General features: G+C 40.0%; 1 protein-coding gene across 3 annotated transcripts in view; it reads left to right on the forward strand.

Annotated features, from left to right (window-relative positions):
- The first annotated feature begins 1,551 nt into the window (after nt 1–1,551).
- The window catches only part of LOC120417006 (probable serine/threonine-protein kinase kinX), a 110,994-nt gene continuing 92,009 nt past the window's right edge, over nt 1,552–20,536 (forward strand). For 2 of the 3 annotated variants that reach the window (XM_039578946.2, XM_052709178.1), the window contains exons 1-3: nt 1,553–1,868; nt 2,106–2,493; nt 18,974–19,731. In XM_039578946.2, coding sequence (XP_039434880.1) covers nt 2,158–2,493; nt 18,974–19,731 — 1,094 coding nt within the window. In that variant the 5' untranslated portion in view covers nt 1,553–1,868; nt 2,106–2,157. Of the gene's footprint in view, nt 1,869–2,105; nt 2,494–18,973; nt 19,732–20,536 lie in introns of all 3 variants that reach the window. The other variant, XM_052709179.1, reaches the window with a different exon arrangement.

Consider the following 20,536-nt stretch of genomic DNA (forward strand, 5'->3'; position numbering starts at 1 on the left):
CTTGTCAACAAAAATTATTATTAAAATGAAAAAAAGTGATCAGAAATGGTTTTTAATCGTGTTTTTTACCGTTGTACATAAAAATTGACATACGGCTTTAGTACCCAATTGGATTTTTTAAATCAGAAATGTAACAAGCAATCAACTGGTCAAATTTAACTAATTTGGGGTCGCTGAACTCGAATATGAGCCATAGAATACCCCAAAGTACTCGGGGAATGCCATCTTGAATTATTAAAAAAAAATATCCTGAAATACTTTGGAGTACTCAAGAGGTCATATCCGAGTTCAGCGATCCCAAATTAGTTAAATTTGACTAGTTGATTGAAATTATAAATCCTTTTATAGTGGTTTTTCCATTCTGCCGCCATATTTGACGCCATCTTGAATATCTCGCATCCATCTCCCTTCTCTCTGTCGCATCCCTTTGAGAATCAGAAAAATCAACAGGAAAATTCGGATTAAGGAGGGTTAATTTAGTCTAGATCGATCAAAACCTGGCATTAAAAATATGCCAGGGAAAAAAAAGAAAGCAGATATCTGATGCAAACAAGTAAACTTCTGTGGCATCCCGTGTTTGAATGTGTTGGTAAATTTTCGACTAGAAAGTCTTATTGAAAAAGTATTTCAAATGGATAAATCCATTGAATACAAAGAAAAACATTACGAAATCAGAATTGGGTACTAAAGCCCTATGTCAACGGTAATAAACACGATTAAAAACCATTTCTGATCACTTTTTTTTTCATTTTAATGCAAAAAAAAAATTGACAAGACAACATTTATTCGATGGATCAACTATGGTCCCCTTGGAACGAGCTGTCAAGTAGGAGCTTTTCTGTCAAGAAGGACCGCGAGGTTAATTTTTCAAAATTGATTTAAAAATCCATTTTAAACTCTTTGTGGTCGTACAAAGGGTCATTGTACTCAGAAAAATAAGCTTTATCGCTGTCAACATTAATATCAGCAATCTAAGCTTCTTTTTAGGACCCAATTGACAAGAATATAATCTTAATACGTACCGTTTAGCATAACGAATGTTACGCTCGATGTAACGAGTATTGTTCACATTTTCACCGAATATTTCATTAACATGGTAACGGTTGTTTACATGTCTATAAAGAATCTGAATCACCTGCGTCAAATGCGATTCACGTTGTGCTAAATACGTTTGCGCGCAATTCACATCGGTGCTGCCATCTGGTGACATGTTCTAATGTCAGCTATTTAGTACTCCAATCGGCAACCAAGATGACGAAGGTGGTAACATGATACATTGATTGAAATAAATTTAACAAGTTAGTTTTCGAGCATTTTTATCAGGAGACATTAAAGAAAATTTATAATGAATTCAACAAGTGTTTTTCCTGAAAGTTAAAGTTAAAATTTACTGCATTATTTACGAAACAACTCATTTTTTTTATTTTGAAAATTTCAGATGTTGTGATGCGTAAACACCTTTCCCTCTTGGCTTTCTCACGTTGACAGTTCGCGCCGCCGCCGCCGCGCCGCCTTCAAACGCCAAGCAACTGTCAAACTCTCGCAAAAGTCAAAAAGTTTCTTCGCTCGTCGTCGGTCGCAAAAAGTCGCGTTTTATCAGAGGTCTTTTTCTGCCAGGGGAAAAAATTGCAAACGAAAATCCTCCAAATCCGGCCGGCCAAACCGGGTACGTGGCGTGCGTTCGATTAGTGTTGCTTCCGCCGGAGATGCGTTCGTCGTGATTCCGGTTGCGGGTCGGGTAATTTTGCGGTAAATTTTCGTTGCGGCGATTCGGGTCGGCTTCTCGGGAGGCTGCTGCCGGAAGAACAACAAGAGGAACATATTTTTTTTGTGGGACGAGCAGCAAGAAGAAGAGCGGCGACACCAAGGTTTGATTCTGCAAATTGAGCTCATTTTTTTTTGTTTATCTTATCAGTATTTAATTTCATTGGCTTCTGAGGGTGGGGGAATTGCCTTCAGTTGTAGCAAATGAAGCGTTTAATTTACGCTTCGGTCGATGAAATTTGACGCCGACCACGCAAAGGGCACCCCTCCTCAAGGGCTATTTTAATATTTCCCAAGAATAAATATGATGCAATTGATCAACTCTTGCTTATCTCTTGTAGGAAATCGCCAACACGTAAACTACTTTGAAGTAAATCTGCAAGTTTAAACGCGATGGAAAAGCAGCCGGAGGAACCTGCTGTGGCGGAGCCGGTCGAGGAAGCAAAATCGCCGGAAGAACCGGTGGCCGAGGCAAAGTCTTCGGAATTGGTCACCGAAACGGAGGTGCAGGAAAAGCCAAATGAAAAAGATTCCGCAAATGAGGAGGAAAAGTCTGAGCAAAAAGAAGCGAGTGGTGATGGTAGTGAAAAGGTAGAAGAGGAAAAGCCGGACGAAGAGTTGGTTGAGCAACGGGATGAGCCGGAACGGAAGAAGGAAGATGATCCAGAAGAAACAGCGGAGGAGTTTGAGGATGCCGTAGACACCGTGGGAGAGCCCGATGACATTGAGGTAAGAGAATTCAGAAATCAAAACCTATTTTATTTTTGCAAAATACATATAATTTCAACTAAATTTCTATCAGGCAAACAAAAAGTTCAACCAAATTTCACGTAAAAACCAAAAAGTTCCACAGCTTTCCATGAAACTTTGCAGTTTCGTATGTTTGTTTTGCAGTTTGGCTAATGTCTTGTCTTACATTTGGATCGCTAAGAAACTCGGCGGCTTGTACTGCAAAATTCCCCCAGGACCCACCTCGTCCACCGCCACCGCCAGGTCGCTGAGGTCGCGGTGGAGGTCTTCTCGGTGCGGCCAACCCGCTCGCTGCGATGCAGGCTAGCAAGAGAATTATCTGGGGGGAAACGTTTTTGTATCAATCAAATCTATTTTATTTTCTTTGATATTTGATACTCACCAAAATTATTCTTGCCATTTAGAAAAAATATCTTATGCAATGTTTTGCCTCATCAATAGACGAGCTTTGAATTGGCACTGATCACTGGTTGTAGGTGACCCTTTGTTTTATAATTCAAGCAGTTTTTGTTAAATTTATAAAGATTTATACATTTTCTATGGTTACTCACTTTCGGTGGAAAAGTGATGATGGATAATATGCCTCACTCAGTGTGTAATTTCAAGGTAATTCCTTCAAATCATTTGGTAATGCCAGTTCCTTAAAGTGGTCAATGATCAATCCTGTGACACATGCTTCGCAGAAATGAGAAATAGCTAAAAAAAATCTTATTTCCTCAGCAAGGCATCTCGGAACATTTTTGTTCTTCCTCACCGTGTGTTGGAGTAGCAACCGTTGAATTGTAATTAGCTGTAGGAGGCTACGACTTGGGAGCCACAAATAAATTAGTTCATTCGTTGTCTAACCCTCGAACTATACAGACCTACTGCCTTTAGGTTATGGGCCCAGACAGTTCCGTAGCAACGGCTGTTTGGAGAAAGTAACAAGTCAAGAAAATTTTCACTCAAGAAGTTTAACTGAAGAATTTGGAAGAAGTTTTGTCCTGAAACGATGGCTGACGAAGAAGTCCGAGTTCCTGGCGCTGGACGAGGCGTGGCGGCGGTTCAACCTGGCGGTCCAAGGCTACCCGGAAGTTCCGTTTCGCTGCCGGTGAGGGAGGTGCTGCGTGGTTCGGAGAACTACAACTCCTGGGCGTTTGCCACGAAGATGGTCCTGATCAAGGAACGGACCTGGCGCGCCGTACGGGATCCTGTAGAAGGAGAACCGGAAGTGGACGCGGATACCTCGGAGCAAGCACTGGCGACTATCTGCCTCAGCATGGACCGAGGCCTGCGCGGCATGGTCCAGAATGCGGCAACAGCGAAGGAAGCTTGGGACATCTTACGCAACACGTTCGAGGACAGCGGTTCCACCCGGAGGATCGGTCTCCTGAGAAAACTGACCGGGATTCGGTTGGTGGGAGCTGAGAAGGTGGAAGAGATCATTTGCCAGTCAACCCAGGAGTACGTCAGCGAGATAATGGTGACCTGTAACCAGCTGGCGGAAGTCGGCTTCAAGGTTGACGATGATTGGGTGTCGAGTTTGCTGCTGAAGGGTCTGCCCAAGAAGTACGCGCCGATGATTCTCGGACTGGAGTCGTCCGGGGTCAAGCTGACGGCGGAGAAAGTGAAGGCCACGATCATGCAGGAGGTGAAGGTCGAGGCTGGATCGAGCTCGAGCTCGAGCGAGGGCGCTTTCTACAGCAAGCAGCGGCAGCAGAAGTTCAAGAAACCCGTCGAGAAGTCTGACGTCAAGTGTTTCCGTTGCAAGAAGATGGGACACTACGCGTCGGAGTGCACGAATGGAACGAGCGTGAAGAGCAAGGAGAAGTCTAGCAACCACAAGGGGAATGCGATTTCGTTCTTTGCTGCGTTCAACGCGGTGGAGTCACCGGCAGGAGCCGGTGGTGACTGGATCATCGATTCCGGAGCGACAACCCACATGTGTCGGAACGAAGCGATCCTGGAGAATCCATTGAGTGTGTCGGCCAAGATTAATGTGGCCAACAACGCGGAGGTCGCCGTCGTCGCTAAGGGTTCCGTCAATCTGGAAGCTGACTGTGATGGAGAAATCCGGGACCTGACGATGACCGACGTGATGTGCGTTCCGGACCTGGCGATTAACCTGCTTTCTGTAAGTAAAGTGTGCAAGAAAGGTTTTCGTGTGGAGTTCACGAAGGACGCGTGTGCGGTGCTGGACGCGAGTGACACGGTGGTAGCGATTGGTCGAGAGACGGACGGTCTCTACAAGCTCACCGAAACCAAGCGATCTCGTGCGAATCTGGTGCAAGCAGACGACCAGTTCGAGCTGTGGCATCGCCGGATGGGACATCTTTCTGCTAGCGGAATGAAGCGATTACGAGAGATGACGACTGGCGCGCAGTTCGGCGTGAAGGACGGGCTGCGGTGTGTACCGTGCATCGAGGGCAAGCACCAGCGTCAACCCTTCAACGCAAGAGGGCAGAGAGCGGAGCGAGTCCTGGAACTGGTCCACTCGGACCTGTGCGGCCCGATGGAGACGGAGTCGATCGGAGGCAAACGCTACTTTCTGACCTTCATTGACGATGCCAGCCGCAAGACCGTCGTTTGTTTTCTGAAGTCGAAGACTGATGTGCTGGAAGCATTTCAAAACTTCAAGGCGTTTGCGGAGAACCAGACAGGTGAGCGGATCAAGCGAATTCGTACCGACAACGGTCGTGAGTACGTGAACCGCGAGATGGAAGAGTTCCTGCGCAAGTCTGGTATCCACCACGAGAAGACCGTTCCGTACAATCCGGAACAGAACGGTCTGGCTGAGAGACGCAACCGTACGTACGTCGAGAGAGCAAGAAGCATGCTGTTCGACGCTGGCCTGGACAAGAGATTTTGGGCGGAAGCAGTGGCAACTGCGTCGCACGTGATCAACCGATCGCCGGCGAAGGGACTGTCGGTGACTCCGGAGGAGAAGTTCACGGGCAAGCGACCGGATCTGTCGCATCTCCGCGTGTTCGGGACCAAGTGCATGGCGCATGTACCAAAGGAGCGACGACGAAAGTGGGACAAGAAGTCGGAACCTTGCATTTTCGTCGGCTACAGCGACAACTCGAAGGCGTACAGGGTCTACAGCCAGAGGACGAAGTCCGTCGTGACAAGCCGAGACGTCATCTTCCTGGACGAGAAGTCGACCGGGACCGACGTTGCTTTGACGGAGCCTGCGGTCGGAGATGAAGAAATGGAGCTGATCGTGCCAAGTATTCCGATCGAGGTCTGTCCAGCTGCTGAAGAGGAAGCTGAGCTCGAAGAAGACGAGTCGGACCTCAGCGATTACGAGTCGGTCGAAGGCGATGCCGATTTGCTGGTTGAGGCGGAGGAAGAACCGTTGGTGCTCCCTCCACAACCAGAGGACCCACAAGTGTTGGTAAGGCGCAGTGGTAGGGAGCACGTGCCCCCAGGCAAGTATAAAGATTATGTGTGCAGTACCCTTCCTGAAAAAGATTCCCAACCCAGACAGAACCGTTCCACCCCGGTGATGGTCGAGCCTGACACGTTCCGTGAGGCGATTGCTCGAGACGACAGCGACCAGTGGAAACGTGCGATGGATGCGGAGTTCGGAGCGCTGGTGGAGAATCGGACGTGGGAACTAACCGATCTGCCGAAGGGGAGGAAAGCTCTACGCTGCAAATGGGTCTACAAACTCAAGACGAACTCGGATGGATCTGTTGAGCGCTACAAAGCCCGCTTGGTGATCAAGGGCTATTCGCAGATCAAGGGCGTCGACTACAGTGAGACGTTTTCACCTGTAGTCCGGTACGCTACCGTCCGTTACCTGATGTCGTTGGCTGCCAAGTTGGATCTCAAGGTGCACCAGATGGATGCAGTGACGGCGTTCCTGCAGGGTGACCTGGGAGAAGAGGAGATTTACATGGAGCAGCCGGAAGGATTCAAGAAATCAGGTGCCCCCACGAAAGTCTGCAAGCTGCGGAAGGCGCTGTACGGTCTGAAACAAGCCAGCCGGGTATGGAACCAGAAGCTGGATGCCGAGCTGAAGCGAACTGGGCTGAAGCGTTCGGCGTACGACACGTGCGTCTACTTCAAGCTGGAGGGCAACACGGTCCTTATCGTTGCTGTTTACGTGGACGATTTGTTGGTGTTCTCAAACAACCAACAGTGGGTAACCAAGCTGAAGAAGGACCTGATGGCGCGATTCCGGATGAAAGACTTGGGCATGGCGAGCAAAGTTCTTGGCATGCGAGTGACCAGAGGCGACGGCAAGGTGATGTTGGACCAGGAGCAGTACATCAACGAGTTGCTGCAGCGATTCAACGTGGCCGATTGCAATGCCGTCTCGACGCCTGCTGATCCGACTCAGAAGCTGACCAAGGAGATGTGCCCGTGCACTGTCGAGGAACGGGAGCAGATGGCGAAAGTTCCGTTCCGTGAACTGGTAGGCGGACTGCAGTATTTGGCGCTTTCAACCCGGCCAGATATCTGCTACGCGGTGAACGCGGTCAGCCAGTTCAGCAGCAACCCAGGGAAGGCACACTGGATTGCGGCCAAGCGAGTGCTGCGGTACCTGAAGGGGACCAAGACGATGAAGCTGACCTACTCGAAGCACGGAGACCAGGGCTTCGTCGGATACAGCGATGCGGACTGGGGAAACGATCCCGAGACCCGTCGATCGATCACTGGCTACGTCTACATGGAGGCTGGTGGTTCGATCTCATGGAGCTGCAGGAAGCAAACCACGGTGGCGCTGTCGACGATGGAAGCGGAGTACATGGCCGTCTCAGCTGCTACTCAAGAGGCACTATGGTGGCGCGGACTGCTAAGGGAGCTGTTTGGTGTCGCTCAACCGGTCACGATCCACTGTGACAACATGAGCGCGGTGCACCTGGCGGAGAAGGAGATCGGCTACTCGCCCCGAAGCAAGCACATCGATATTCGGCACCACTTTGTGCGCGAGAACGTCGAGGAGAAGCTGATCAAGCTGGAGCACGTCGCAACGGAGGCGCAGAAGGCGGACGTGTTCACGAAGCCGGTAGCTGTTGCGAAATTCGTTGAAGCACGGAAGGCTCTCGGAATTCTCGGTTGAGGGGGGATGTTGGAGTAGCAACCGTAGAATTGTAATTAGCTGTAGGAGGCTACGACTTGGGAGCCACAAATAAATTAGTTCATTCGTTGTCTAACCCTCGAACTATAAAGACCTACTGCCTTTACCGTGGAAAGGCTATAAATTATTCAGGGTGGCCACTCAAGTCGGGGGAATCGGGAAAGTCGGGAATTTGCCAAAATCCGCAAAAATCGGGAAAATGTCGGGAATTATATCAGATTTTTTGTCAAAAAGTCGTATTTTGTGCAATTTACAAATTCACTCAATTCTTCTGTTGTAACTTACTTTAAATTTGAGATTCCTTGGAATAATTCAATTTAATTGAGAATGAAAAGTCTATTTAAGACATCAAAAATCCTGATAAATAATGGATGCATTTGAAACATATTTTCAGAATATTTTTTTTTATAATTCAAAAGTTAATAAAAAAACTAATTCAAAAATAGAGCGGATTAAACGATTATGTCCATTGTAAAGATATGATTCTTTTTTATGTTTGTGATTGAATATTTGAAAAAAAAAACTCGAATTTGCCCATGGTCTTTTCTCAAATGTTTTTTGTTTCAAAATGTTTCCTTTGAACTTTTTTGTGAGTACTACAAATAAAGCATGATTTGCAGTCAATGGAAAACTTAAATATTGAATAAATCCAATAGTTGTTCATTCTGAATGAAAAAATTGAAAAACTTTTTCGAAAACATGAAAAAAATGCACAACATTTTGTACAAAATAAGTGGTAAAACATCAAACTTAATTTTTCATTAAACAAAATAATAAAGCAGTTAAATACTGACAACTAGATAAATCAAAATTGATTCTATATCGAATTCTATATCCAAATTTACAAAATTTAAAAGGAAACTTGGTAAAGACATTTTTAAAACTAATTCCAAGATATTTTTTCTAATTTATTTGGAATAATAATAACAGTTTTCACGGATAAAGCGTACACCATTTCCAGTTGAAATAAACATTGAAAATATATGTATTGGTAGGCCTTCGATTTTTTTTTTTTTTTTTTTTTTTGCAAAGACTAATTGTTTATGTTTCTACTCTCAATCAAAATAAAGAGTGCTTCCAACTTTGAATTATTTTTTTAAAGGATTTTGTGATAAGCAGGGTTGTAAAAATATCAAAATATCAGCTCTCAGCAACTACAACTATCCCGCCTGAATATTCATGCCTCAAATACAACTGCTCTTCTCTCCTTACTGAAACTCTCAGCGCCGGAAATAGCTGAACACGTTTTCGTGTTTACACACTCGCAGATTGACATTTTCCTTTCCTCTCTCATTCTCATTCTCATTTAACCACAAAAGCCGCCACAAATCCAACTTCGCAAACGCAGACGAGACGTCATGCGTGGTCGACTCCTAATCGCCATCTCGCGTTCTCTCATTGTAGTTTTCGGAGAGATTGAGAGACTCAGCGGTGAGAGCGCATAGTCGAGGAATAGGCGAGGAGTGATTGAGAGAGAATGACATCGCTGCGAATCACGAGACACAAGAAGAGATATCACAAGCTACAGTGACGGCCGCTATACTCTCGGATGTTTTTTTTGGTGCAGAGATAATCAATTGATAGCTTTTCTATCACTCATTTGCAACACTGGTGATAAGTCTCAGTTTGTTAAGAAATTTGTTAATAGTTTGATTTTATTAAATCGAACTAGATGTTTATTTCAATGGTTAATAATGACTTTTTTTATAAAGAGTTTTTTGTTAGAAATCATTCTTTACATAAAAATGCATTTCATTTTCATTTTTGGAAAAGTTTGCAAATGGGATTTGAGTAGTGGGTGTTGAACAAACAGATTGTAACTATTATCATTTTTCTTTTGATGATGATTATTCCATCGCTGGTTATAACAAACCAGTATCAGTTATTTTATTAAATTCAGAATGGTACTTTTACCCCAAACCAAAAATACATTTTTCAAACTCTTTAAAAAAGATGCCAAATAGAGAACTAAAAGAAGGCTTTATTGACAATGAACCTAAAGTTACAATGTTGTCATCTCACTAGCCTCACCTTACTAAGTCAAAGAATACTTAAATGTAACAATACTACTCAACTGTGATACAATGCCAATTTGATACAATTAACTGAAAATCAAACTAATAACCTTATTTTTTACATTCGAAATGGTATAAAAGTACTAAGCATCTCACGACAAAGTATAAACTCTAGAAAAATGCTCACAAGTTTGCTTGCATCACACTGCCGCTGTTTGCATAAAAGTCCCATATACTTTTTGTCGCCTTTGAGTTAATGATGCAGTCTGGTTCTAAAGCAACTATCAGAAAAATAACCAAAATTTTATTTATTTACCCTAGAAAAGTCTGTAAAATTTCAATTTTCGCAAAATCCTAACACGTAACCTTAGAGGTGGTACCAATTCGCCTTGCGTTTTCTGAGCGTATGATACATTTATGCAAAAACAGGGGCAGTGCATTGATATTGAATTAATAACACTTTCCAGTAGCTTTGCTATTTGACCGTTAATGTTTTTGTTTTTAAGCCATCTGGTTGGTTCACAAGGTTGTTTTTCAGTTTTACGTCGCACCAAAATGACCTCCACGTAAGTCACTTCAAAATGTTACGTTCAAGAGTTCTGTTGGCGATAATCGCAGCTCTGCTGACCCGTGACGTTTTCGCAGAACTTCCGGGATCGCTTGGGTCACTGCTGACGGATTTGGTCCGTTTGGGCCATGATCTCGTACTCCGGGATCGCGTTTCTCAGGTGGAGTTCTGGTTTATTAAGGCAGCGGATACTGCTTCGAATTTTGAGGAATTGCTTGACAACTTGGTTGCAGCGGAACCTTTTAGGTTGTACCCTAAACTTTTGCTCGATGATTTTGGGGATTTTGAGGAAGACAAGGCGGGAAAGTCGACGTTGGTTTTGGTATTTTTCGGTGGAAAGCAGCAATGTGAATCTCCAACGTTTGCCAATCTGGAGAAGCTCGACACTCAGTCTCGATTGGTGGTTATTTTACCTTATATTTCACAAGATCAAACCAAAACTGTAATGAAATGCTTTGTTAGACATAATCTGTTTAACGTTCTGTACGTGGTCGTGTCCGAAGAGTCTAAAAATTACAGTTTCTTCAACTACATTGTATATCGAGAGGTAATCTTGGAGTTGGCCCAGTACGAATCAATAGATCAAGCCTTTCCCCTGCAGACTGACCTAGCTGGTGTGCAGTTGCAAGGGTTTCCAGCAAGGCCTCAGACTGGCAAGTAATTAATAATTACTTTGATTTTCAGCTGGTAATTAAGTAATTCTTTAATTACTTAGTAATTCATGCAATTAGAGTAATTTAAAGTAATTAATTGGTAATTAAAGTAATTTTTGAGTAATTAAAGTAATTGATTATTTTAAATTGTACTTCTTCAACAACACTATTTACTTTTTAAATATAATCTATTACAGTCGACTCTCTGGCTGTCGATCTTCTCGATATCAATATTGCTCCATGTACCGATGAATACTTCAGTCCCTTCAAACTACATACTTCGATTGTCTTTATTCCTCGATATTTTCTCTTGCTTGAAGGATCTCTTCCTCGACGGTCCCTTGGATTCTTTTTGCTTCAAATATCTATTTCGGTTGTCAATAATTTCACTTTCTCATGGCTTGCATAGACATTTTTCTTTGAGAAACGAAGCTTTGAAGGGTGTTTGACATTTTTTTGTTTTTGTTTGCTGGGCGTTGCCATGATTCTCTCCCATAGCTGGTTATAAAGAAAAAACAAATTTCAATCGAGTCTTCATTTTGCATCGTTCTGTAAACTGATGCTTCTCTTCCTCGACGGTCCCTTGGATATTGACAACCAGAGAGTCGACTGTAATTTCAAATAAGAGTGAAACACAAAGATTAAAATAGACTGGTTCTGTATGAGGAAGGCCTTATTCACCATGGTTCTCTACTAAAACTCTCCTAAAATTTATTTTAATCATGTTGTTTATCGAAGCTGATTAACAACCAAAGGCAACGTCATGATATATTACCCAGTGAAAAATGTTTTGTGAATCCAAAATCTATTCATTTTTATTAAGTAATTATGAAAATATGTTTCTTTTTTTTTGCAAGAACTACATTAGAATTGATTAATTTTTTAAGCTTTTCCTTCTAATAGGCAGTCAAAATTATTTTAAGTTTATGTGGATCAAATATTTAAAACCAAAATATACTTCTACATTGATAAAAACAAAGTTTTCAAGTGATAGCCATTTAAAAATCAATAAAAATAAAAATATATTTTTTCATAATCTGCAGGAATTGACAGTCCTGTAACATCTCTCTATTAAGAGCTATTTCCCCGAAAAATTTCCAAATATTTCTGAGACAAATGTTTCAATGTTAAAAATCAAACTCAGTGAAATTTAAATCGACCATAATTCAGATGCAGAAATTAAATCCAATGTAAATGTCACATTACACATTATCCGTATTTTCAGTAACGGATTTTTTTAATTTGCTTGAGAAAAAAAAAACATGCAAAGTAATGTCAAACCAATGTTTGAAAAACATTTTAAAACTTAACATTATTTTGATGAATTTCACAATTTTCATGAAGAGCTGCTGCAAATATTTGTCAAAGTTTATGTTTGGCTCGAAAAATCAGGGGACCAACAACTTCTATATTTTAATGGCATTCGATTTGCAATAAACTGAAAACCATTTTAAATTATTAATTAATTAAATTAAAATTCATACATTGAAGTAAAACAGTACAGTATTTTTATTTTTTGCTTTTATGACAAACACGACTTCAAAACACGTAAGTCAACTTAAATAATCTTCTTTTGCAATTGATTGATAAGGGTTCGGTTGATTGAAACCTGAAACATAATGGAATTTCGAATCAGATAATGAACAGGTTAAATTGGCCATAAAACAAATATTATTGTTAATATCAATTGAGCTACTTATTTTTTACCTGAAAATGGTATAATTAAATAAAATGTCAATTTTATAATAACATAAAACAATTCCAAAATTTCAAACCAATTCATTCGCTGTAGGATATTTTGTAAACATCACCCAAAGTTTCAGCGCCCTCTAGTGGAGGGCATTTTTGACGTTTGATCGCCTATAGCTAGAGGGTGACGATTCTCGAGATTTTAAATTTCCCGGGAATCGAGAGTTGAATTTGGCAATTTCCCGGGAATTCCCGGGACCCGGGAGTTTTTTTACCTATGCCAATAGTGCCAATAATGTATAAAACAAATAAATGTGTTTTTTTTTAATGAATTCAGTTATAATTTATTCATACTTATTGAATGAAACTTTTATTAGTAGCCTCATTATTTTTGGGAACTATGGTCTACTTTTTGTTTTTTTTTTTCTGAATCTGCAAAAACAAAATCGTTTCTTGAGCTTTTTGGGACTCAAAATTAATGTTTACGAATCTTGATTTTTCGAAAGTTGCACAAACTTGCTGCATGAACAGGTTATTGATTTTTTATGAAGTCAAAAAAAGATGATATATAATGTTCCAGTATCGGGATTTTTGAACAAAATAAAACAAAACAACAATTTAAAGTTGTTTTTTTCCTTTTAAGGTCAACTGTAAATATTCATTGAAGAAATAGTTATCAGAAAAATCCTAATGTTCACATTTGGCGGACCTTAACTTTACAAAGATAGCCTGAGTTTTTTTCTTCCAAAATATGATTTAATATTGAGGTTGAAGCGAAAAACAAAATGACTTATTTGCATCAAAAAAGGAAATAAACTTCATATACACCGAAATTAACTTACTAATTATAAAAAAAAAGATTATAAGGATTACTATGCTTGAAAGAGGATATGGTAATTACACTTATCTGGAATAGGCTTTCCCCTTTTAGAAATAATAGAAAAACATTATATTTCCTTCCTGAGGTCTAACGGCTAAGTATGCTTTAATGTAAATTTTGGGGTCTACATTATTTTGGGTTCTCTCAATCATAGTTATTGGAGTTTTTGATAAATTAAAGATTACACTTCATGAATAAGAAGATAACAGAAGCATTGGTCATTCAAAATTGAACATCTTACTTTGAACATCCAATGTTCTAAACAATTTAGAATTTTGCTTCGATATTTATAAAATTAAAATTTCCCGGGACTCTCGACCAAATTTCCCGGGAATCGAGAGGTCTAAAAATGGTCGATTTCCCGGGAATTCCCGCTCGTCACCCTCTAGTGATAAATAATTTAGTTTAGAACCGTAGAAATGAATACCTAAATTTAAGTTAAATGTTTTTTATCGTAGTGAAAAGTAATTAATGTAATTAATCATTTTTTACCAGTAATTTGAGTAATTAATTGGCAGACTGGCAAGTGATAAACGCTTCTGGAAACCCTTGTGCAGTTGGTTGCGTGTGCACATTCCACCGAGATGTGGACCTATATCGACATAGAACTTGCAAAAAGGGTGATCTATTGGATGAATGGAAGTCTTGATATTAAGGTCATAAGATGTCAACCAGGCATGACCGTTTCTGATTGCATAGATCAACGATTTAACCCACAAAAATGTTCGTTTAGTGTGGGTCGTTGGTTATCCCTCAACCCGAAACATTGCGCCCCGGTGGTTCCGATGTACAGCTTGGTGGTTTTGGTTCCCAACGGAAGGGCAATGGCTGAGGCTGAACTACTGGTTTCTCCTTACTCGAAAACTTGCTGGATTGCTATTTTGTGCTTTATAGTTCTACAAACCCTGCTGATGCGCATTCTTTGGAGACAATCTATCATGGAAACACTACTCGTAACAGTATGCGAACTCAACGGTTCCAATCTCAATCACAAAACTGTCCTGGAAAAACTGATCACTCTGGGCACAATCATACTAACGTTCATAATATGTTCTGCCTACGAAGCAAAAATCACTTCTTACCTTGCAAACTGGCCCCATCTACCAAGCGTAAGAACTCTGCAAGAACTCCGAGAAGCAAATACGAGGGTGCTCATAGAAACCCACTCCGCGATCTATCTGGGCCAAAAATCTGATCACCAGCTGCGAGAACTGTTCGTACCAATGCACATTAAGGCCCTGGTTGAGGAAGCCAAGATCTCGAGCAACGTGGCCGTCGTCCTGGAACGCACAACCGCCGAGCTCTACCTAAGAACATCAAACTATTTTGACGGCGTCGCAAACCGGCCCCGCTTCGTGATGCTCGAAGAAAACGTGGACATCAATCTTGCGTTCTACAACTTTGGCTATCGAAATCCTATCCTAGCTCGGTTTATACAGCTCCAGAACAGGATCTACGAATCGGGTATGGATCAGGGCTGGATGAACTTCATAGCGGCAATATTGGCCAACCAGAATCAGTTCGATTCGACGCCGAACATGATTGTGCTTAGCCAGCTGCAGTACCTCCAGACGAGCTTCTACTGCCTCTGGATTTGCAGCTTTGCAGTATTTTTGCTGGAGCTGAGTTGCGCTCGGATCAAACGGTTTGTGTTGGGACATTGCCCACGTCGACTGATTGGAGCAATGGCGCGAATGAGGGCATTCGCCTATCCGTCAAACAAGCAAGATTGAAGAAAACGAGCAGAAAATCAATCTGAACTTGGAATACTTTAAGATTATTTTCAAGATTGCTCAAATTACACCTACAAATCGGACGCGATGCAAACCAAACCTGTGTGGCTGTGTTTTTTATCATTGACTCGATTGCTTAAAATCAATGCCTTCATTTTTGTCGCAATTTTAATGTTTACACACACCAGAGGACAAGGATAGGCTTTATAGGCGAGACGTATTGGCGCTCTACTTTTTTTAAGGGGATAAGGGAAATTCTCCACGGTATCTTCAAGGAGTCTTGGTAAGTCCCGTAATCATCAATTTGACATAACTTTTGAAGGAATTTTCTGATCAATTTGGTGTCTTCGGCAAAGTTGTAAGTTTTGATACGAACTGTTTAGAAAAAAAAGTACGCGGATTTTTTTTACGTTTTTTAAATTAAATTTCACAAAAACTAAATTAATTTCACAAAAACTAAATTTTTCAAAACCCGTATTTTTTATTTTTGAGATTTTTTGATATTTTTTAGGGGACCAAAACTTGCAACTTTTGAGTCATAGAGAAGCATTGTGAAAAAATTTGCAACCGAGTTATAATTTTTTGAATTTTGGAATCGAATAGTACTTAAAGCCACCGAAAGTTTGATTTCAGTGAAATATTTGCAGTTATTCGATTTTCAAAAATAGTGACCATGAGTGACCACAAACAAACATATCAAAAAATCTTGAGAATAAACAAATACCAATTTTGAAAAAAAAAATTTTTTTTGTGAAAAACAGTTAATTAAATAATCGGCAATTTTTTTCCGGGTACCTATTTTTTCTGAACATTTCTCATCAACCTACAACTTTTCCCAAAGTACCAACACGTACCATTTTTGTATGGACAGCTGCCAAAATTGTAAAGAGACTTGTATGGGTGAACCAACGAGTCCATGGTGGCCACTCAAGTCGGGAAATCGGGAAAGTCGGGAATTCACCAAAATCTGCCAAAAATCGAGAAAATGTCGGCAATTTTAGATTTTTTGTCAAAAAGTCTGGAATCGCAAGAGCACACCTGTTTAAAAATTATTTTCTAATTCTTGCATAATTTTGTAATATTTTGTACAATTTTCAAATTCACTTAATTCGTCTGTAGTAACTTACTTAAAATTTGAGGTTCCTTTTTTATAATTCAATTTATTTGAGAATGAAAAGTCTATTTAAGACATTATAAATCCTGATAAATACTGGATGGATTTGATACATATTTTCAGAATATTTTTTATCTATCAAAAGTTCATGAAAAACTAATTCAAAAATAGAGCTAAATTTTAACGATTATGTCCTTAAAAAAATTAAAAACTTTTTTGAATACATGAAAAAATGCACATCATTTTGTACAAAATAAGTGATAGAACGTGGAATTTTATCAAACTGAATTTTTCATTTAAAAAAAATTATAATAAATAGTTAAATACTGACAACTAGATTAATCAAAATTGATTTCATAATTCTATATCAAACATTACAAAATTAAAAAAGAAAATCGGTGAAGACATTTTTTAAACTAATTCCTTCATATTTTTTTTCTAAATTATTTGAAAGAATAATAACAGTGTTCATGGATAAAGCGTTCTTTTATTTAACATAAAATATAGACTACAATTTTAAATTTAGTTATTTTTAACTTTTTGCCATTTCCAGTTGAAATAAACATTGAAATAATAGTATTGTTAGGCTCTCGATTAGTTTTTCAAAGACTAATTGTTTATGTTTCTACGCTGAAACAAAATAAAGAGTGCTTCCAGTTTTGAATTATTTTTTAAGGATTTTGTGATAAGTTTCTTTTTTTTTTTTTGAGAAAATTTTCAATAATTCGATTTTGAGCAATTCCAGCTCAAATCAGGAATTTTGGTGGTACTTTTGTTCCCGAACTTCATCGATTTCAATGAAACTTTGTAGACATGTTATCCTAGGCCTATATAAGCCATTTTTGTGTAAATGAAGTCAATTGTGCACGAAAATGACATTTGAGAAGGGCGTAAGTTGTTTAAATATTTTTGTATTTTGTGATTCAAAAATTTACTGTATCTCGAAGCCGTTGCATCGTATCAAAAAGTGGTCAAAGACAAACTTGAAGAAAATTGGACGGGCTTTCTGGAAAAAAATAATACACTGAATGTAAAATACACGCCACTTTTATGAGATTTTTTAATTTAAAGTTTAAAAATTAAAATAAAGGTGATATCATTTTTTCGTTCCAAATTTTTGAGAAAATAGCCTCAGATGTAACAAAAAGACTCACGAAAAATGCAGGGTGGTTATCTCTCCTTAAAAATTACAAAAATAATTTACTAAAACTGTTTCTTTTAAGTGGTCTAAACTTCAAAATTTTCAAAAACCAATAGTGGGAATCGACTCTCCAGACAATTTAACATAAAAGTCTCCATATTGACCATCGTCCTATGTCCAATCCTTGTCAAGATACAGTGGTTTTAAAAATAAAAAAGTTTAAAAATAGGTTTTTTTGGTGTTTTTTGCAATTTCTATTAACAGACATGATTTTTCAGTCTCGAAAATATTTTTACCGGAAAGCTCGTGCAATTTCCCATGCCTTTAAAAGGTTTTTTAATTTGACTCATTTGAATATTTACTCAAGCTTATTTACTATCCAGGTTTCTACCACACTGAAAAAAAAATATTCACTTTTCAGTTATGAGCAATGTAATCAAGCTTACACATCCAATTGAAATGCTGTCAAAGGCAAACTTATGGGAAATTGGACGAGCTTTCCGGTAAAAATATTTTCGAGACTAAATCAAGTCTGTTATATAGAAATTGCAAAAAACCACAAAAAAACCTATTTTTTAACTTTTTTAAAACCGCTGTATCTTGACAAAGATAGGACATAAGACAATGGTCAATATGGAGACTTTTATGTAAAATTGTCTGGAAAATCGATTCCCACTATCGGTTTTTGAAAATTTCGACGTTTAGAAAACTTTTCAAAAAAAAATAGTTTTAGTAAATGATTTTTGAATTTATTTAAGGAGAGGCTTACAATCCTGCATTTTTTGAAAGTTTTTTGTAACATCTTAGGCTATTTCCTCAATTTTTTTCTAGCGAAATAAAATCGTGACATCACCTTAAAATTTAACTGGAGCTGGAATTGGGTCCTAAAATGAAGTTTAAATTTGTGATATTATTGCTCATAACGATAAATCTTATTTTTCTGAGTACAATGACCCTTTAAACGACTACAAAGGATTTAAAATGGATTTTTAAATGAATTTTGAAAAATTAACTTCATGGTCCTTCTTGACAGAAAAGGTCCTACTTGACAGCTCGTTCCAAGGGGACCAAAAAATGTTGTCTTGTCAATATATTTTTTTTGCATTAAAATAAAAAAAAGTGGTTAGAAATGGTTTTTAATCGTTTTTTTTACCGTTGTACATAAAAATTTTCATAGAGCTTTAGTACCCAATTTCTATTTTATTAAATTGAACTAGATTTTTTTTTAATGGCAACTTTTTTAAAAAGTTTTATTCTAGAAATCATTCTTTAGATAAAAATGCCTATTATTTGCATTTCTGAAAAAGTCGAGAATTTGAAAATGGGATTTGAGTGGTCACCCTGCCAATGACACAAAATGGCTTCTTTGGTCATAGGAAAAGCCCTCACAAAGTTATAGCCAAATTAAAAATTACAAAAAATAAAAATGATCGAAATCGGTAGATTTAGGGAGAATTGCTCATAGTCCTGGTCATAGTCAATATAATAACAGTTGAAATTCTATACATAGGTAATTTATAAAAATACAGCATAAAAGTATCAAAATCAACAACTAAAATCAAACATTTGGTTTTCTCTTCCTTTTTCTTCCCCCACAGTTCCCGGATCACTTCGGTGGTGACTCGTCGACGCGCTCCTCCCGCCGCGGCTCGGTACGCTCTGATGGGGCGGCCTCCTCGTCGGACGAACAAATGCCCCGGCTGCGCGTCACCGAGTCGGAAACGGTCGAAATCGAGAGCTCGCCGGAAAAGTCACCCAAAACGGTCAGCAAAGCCCCGCGGCCGGGACCCTCCAAGGTGATCGAAACGGTCGATTTGGACGATGACGAGGAGGAGTACGACGAGGATCGGTCGTTCGAGGAGGACGACGAGGACGATTACTATGACGATCCGGAGTCGGACGATCAGGACGTGAACCGGGTGATTCAGGACGCGGTGGACGAGATTGACGCGATGGACAGCCGGGGGTCGGGCGAGGAGGACAAGATGGACGTCAGCTCGGACGATGACGGGGAGGATTACAGTGATTACGACGATGATGACCGTCGGAGGAGCGTTGTGGAGTCGCGGAAGGGCAGTGACAAACGGAAGAGGGGAGGTAGTGATTACTCCGAGGGGGAGATTTACGACGCGGATGACGGTGATGAGTACGACCAGGTGGGGGAAGTGGACGAACCGGGACGGAGCTACCGGCCGTCCAGGTCGCGGGGAGTGTCGCTGGGGCAAATCAGTGTGGACGACGACAGTGAGGAGGAAAAGGAAAAGGTCAGTCCGAAGAAGAAGGCTGGTGGCAAGGTGAAGTACAAATCGTACCGCCAGAAGCTCGTCGCCGGGATTCGCAAGCGGACCCTTAAAATGTAAGTACCTTTGAAATTCTTCTATTGTGTGAACAGTTTACCTTTGGTCTGGAAAAGGGCAACGTTACCATTCTACTGCATTCCCCAAAAAAAAACCGGTGACCTCTCGACACCATGGTGAACTGCTGGGAAGGTCGCTCCTCAATGACAAACCAAAAGAAGCGCGCGCGACCCAGGAGGAGATTTTTCGGGGTGAGTGAGCGAATGAATTCAAAAATTCGTTCAACCTTGAGGTGGTTGTTGGTAGCGTTGGTTTGCTGCGTTGCTTGTTTGATGCTTTTAAATTGTGCTTTTGCACTCGTAGTTTGTTGTACGTTTGATGCCTTCGAGCCGGGAGGTGAAGTTCTCCCGGGTAAGGGAAGACTCGGGGGGTAATGAGGGAAAGGGACAGATGGGGATCATTTGTCGGTCTCTAAACTGAAACTGACCTTTCCAAATTAATGCTGGGAACCACAAGGTCAGTACAATGTACGGTTGGGTGAAAACAAATAACATCTTCTGAGGACACATTTTTATTCCGATCCTTAGACAAAATTAAGTATTTGTGTCAAATATGAGCCAAATTGTTTAGGGTTCGCTGCAGAACGTTATAGTTTGTAAAACAATCTTTTCATACAAAACGTCATATTTGCATCGCAATTAACAGTGATGAATGAATAAAATGAATTCAAATGAATCTTACACAATTTTTTTACACAATTAACATGTAAATGGACCAAACACGAAGTGTAAAACTACAGTGCATTTTTACACGGAAATGTAAAAAAATATGCTTGGAATTCGATAAAAATAATTTAAAATACAT

This window comes from Culex pipiens, chromosome 2 (genome assembly GCF_016801865.2).
Source record: "Culex pipiens pallens isolate TS chromosome 2, TS_CPP_V2, whole genome shotgun sequence".
NCBI classification, from domain to species: Eukaryota; Metazoa; Arthropoda; class Insecta; order Diptera; family Culicidae; genus Culex; species Culex pipiens.